The following is a 2,500-nucleotide window of genomic DNA, read 5'->3' on the forward strand; positions in this document are numbered from 1 at the left end:
CTGTGAGACGCAAAACCCAGTTAGACATGTTTTCATCTCTATGCTCCGCCCACAGAACCACTGGACCACCACATATTCAACACCAGTACTACGATTTGTATTTACGAGCAGGAGACAGGAACTGGACCATACTTTGCCTGGTTTTGGCTGCAAATGATTCATAGGAACTAAAATCTTCTACTGAGCAGAAACAGTTCATCACATTAGTCCAAGTCAAAGAACGTCTAATAACGTACGTCTTTCTTTTCATCCCTGACAGGTTCAGATTGTTATTAGATGTCTGATTCCTACAGAGACAGACTTTTTTTGTTAACGTCATTTGACCTGAGAACAGACGAGAAGCTGATCTGCTGTTGTTGAACTAACTTACTGATCGATCCGTGTTCTGTTTGTCTGGTTTGAACAGAACGATTTAATCTGGTTGCACAAAAACAACTGATTGCGAAAAAACTGTCCCTTTTGATCATTTACACCCAAAAACATTGGAATCAAGCCCAGGTTGGAAAATGCATTAATTATCCTTAAAGAGATTTGACCACATTTAATTTAATTCCTTCTCACAGTCGAAGACAAACAACACAGCGGCTCCACCACAGGGACAAAAAGACCTGCAGCACATTTCAAACGTTACTTCTCTGCTGCATTCAGTAAAACTTCCTTCTGATATACTGGTTCACTGGACCGAAGCAACAGAAAAACACTAACACAAGATTTTCATCGGTTCATTTTATGTGTTAGTGTAATGTTACCAGAACCTTGTATTGAAACTCTGCTGCTGCAGGTTAATGCCTGGTTTTACTTCAGGAGGATCAGCTGAGCTAATCCTGAGCAACACGCATCACAGGGACCTGGTATCTGGAACTCTGTCCTGACACCACATCACAAGACAGTGAGGAGCAGGTTCACAGCTGCTCTGGTCACTGTTCAGTCAAATCAATCGACTCACGTTGATCCTGGGACGTGGAATTTCAACATTTAAAGGAAACAGCTTTTATTTAACTGAGATGAAGTGTGTCTGGGCCCCGGGCCACATTCACAAACTGTCATACGGCTCAGAGACACTCCTGACCCAGGCTGAGGTGGAAACAGAACCTTCACCAACATATTGCAGATGGAGATGCAGGTACCAGGTGAGCTGTAACTGGAGAAACAGCAGAATTTACCTGAACACAGACACAGACGACCAGTACTCTGCGACATGAACTTAAATTCTGTCTTTGTCCACAGCTGCTTGTGATGCACAGGTATCAGGTCCGGGAACATGAATTATAAAACAGTCAGAGGAAGTGGTGGGAGCAGCACGATAACAGGAAGATGTCATCACCGCTGTGACACAGACAACAGCGGTAATTAAGACCGCCATCCAAACACAACACCAACGATGAGTCTGTGACCACGGTGTCACCCGACAACCTGACAGTTATTTACTCTATAAAATGTCCATCAGACATCCAAGGTGTCGTCTTCATGTCGTTCCAGGTTTAACCAGGTCGTCTCAGAGACAGTTGGACTCTCTGGACCGTCTGCTCCACCACGAGCCTCCAGAATGTCTTCATGTCCAATGTTCTCTGTGTTGATCTCTACTGTACCTTCCCTCTTTGCTGACAGTAGTGAGGAACCACCTAGATGACCCAAAATCTCGCTGGAAACCTCCTGGAGGATTAAAACCTGAAAGGACCACTACAACCTCCTAAATGATCCCCAGAACTTCTGACAGGACCTCAAGAACCTTCTCAGTGATTACTAAAACCACCTCAAAGGATCAGTTGAACCTCTACTAATACTGCTTCACAAACCTCTGGAGCCCTGTCAAGAACCTTCCTACTCACTGACCCAGAAAACCTCCTAAAGATCCCTTGTATGTTCATTCCTTAAACTTCCAAAGGACCTCAAGAACCTTCTCAATGATCATTAGAACTAGAACCAGTTTAGTAACCACTAAAAACAACTAAACTTAACTAAGCCTCAAACGCCATAAGAACCACTTACAGTACCTCCTTCAGGACCCCTTCAACCTTCCTGAGGATCCCTAAACCCCCTAAAGACCAGTGGAACCTCTTTCGTGACCACTTTCTCCTTAGTGACCTCCAGAAACCACGACAACCTTGTTAAGATGCTTCTAACGTTGAAAAGTGAAACCCAAACAAATGTACATGAAAAAGACTGATGCTGGCTGCATGTCAAACGTCAACCTTCTGTAGGATTTATCGTCTCTCCGACCTGACCACAGACCTGACCACAGACCTGACCACAGACATGATCACTGACCTGACAACAGACCTGACCACAGACATGATCACTGACCTGACCACAGACCTGACCACAGACCTGATCACTGACCTGACAACAGACCTGATCACTGACCTTGACCACAGACCTGACCACGGATCTGACTACAGACCTGATCACTGACCTGACTACAGACCTAACTACAGACCTGATCACTGACCTGACTACAGACCTGATCACTGATCTGACTATAGACCTGATCACTGACCTG

General features: G+C 44.8%; 1 protein-coding gene across 10 annotated transcripts in view; it reads right to left on the reverse strand.

Moving 5' to 3' along the window:
• LOC118314791 (diacylglycerol kinase zeta-like) overlaps positions 1-2,500 on the reverse strand; it is a 23,190-nt gene that overhangs the window by 13,115 nt on the left and 7,575 nt on the right. For 2 of the 10 annotated variants that reach the window (XM_035641429.2, XM_035641428.2), the window contains exon 1: positions 1-2,500. This exon is cut by the window's left edge and continues 1,028 nt beyond it; it is cut by the window's right edge. The exons of the other annotated variants lie outside the window; for them this stretch is intronic. In XM_035641429.2, coding sequence (XP_035497322.2) covers positions 1-162 — 162 coding nt within the window. In that variant the 5' untranslated portion in view covers positions 163-2,500. 10 annotated transcript variants of the gene reach the window in all.

Source organism: Scophthalmus maximus, chromosome 7 (genome assembly GCF_022379125.1).
Source record: "Scophthalmus maximus strain ysfricsl-2021 chromosome 7, ASM2237912v1, whole genome shotgun sequence".
Classification (NCBI taxonomy): Eukaryota; Metazoa; Chordata; class Actinopteri; order Pleuronectiformes; family Scophthalmidae; genus Scophthalmus; species Scophthalmus maximus.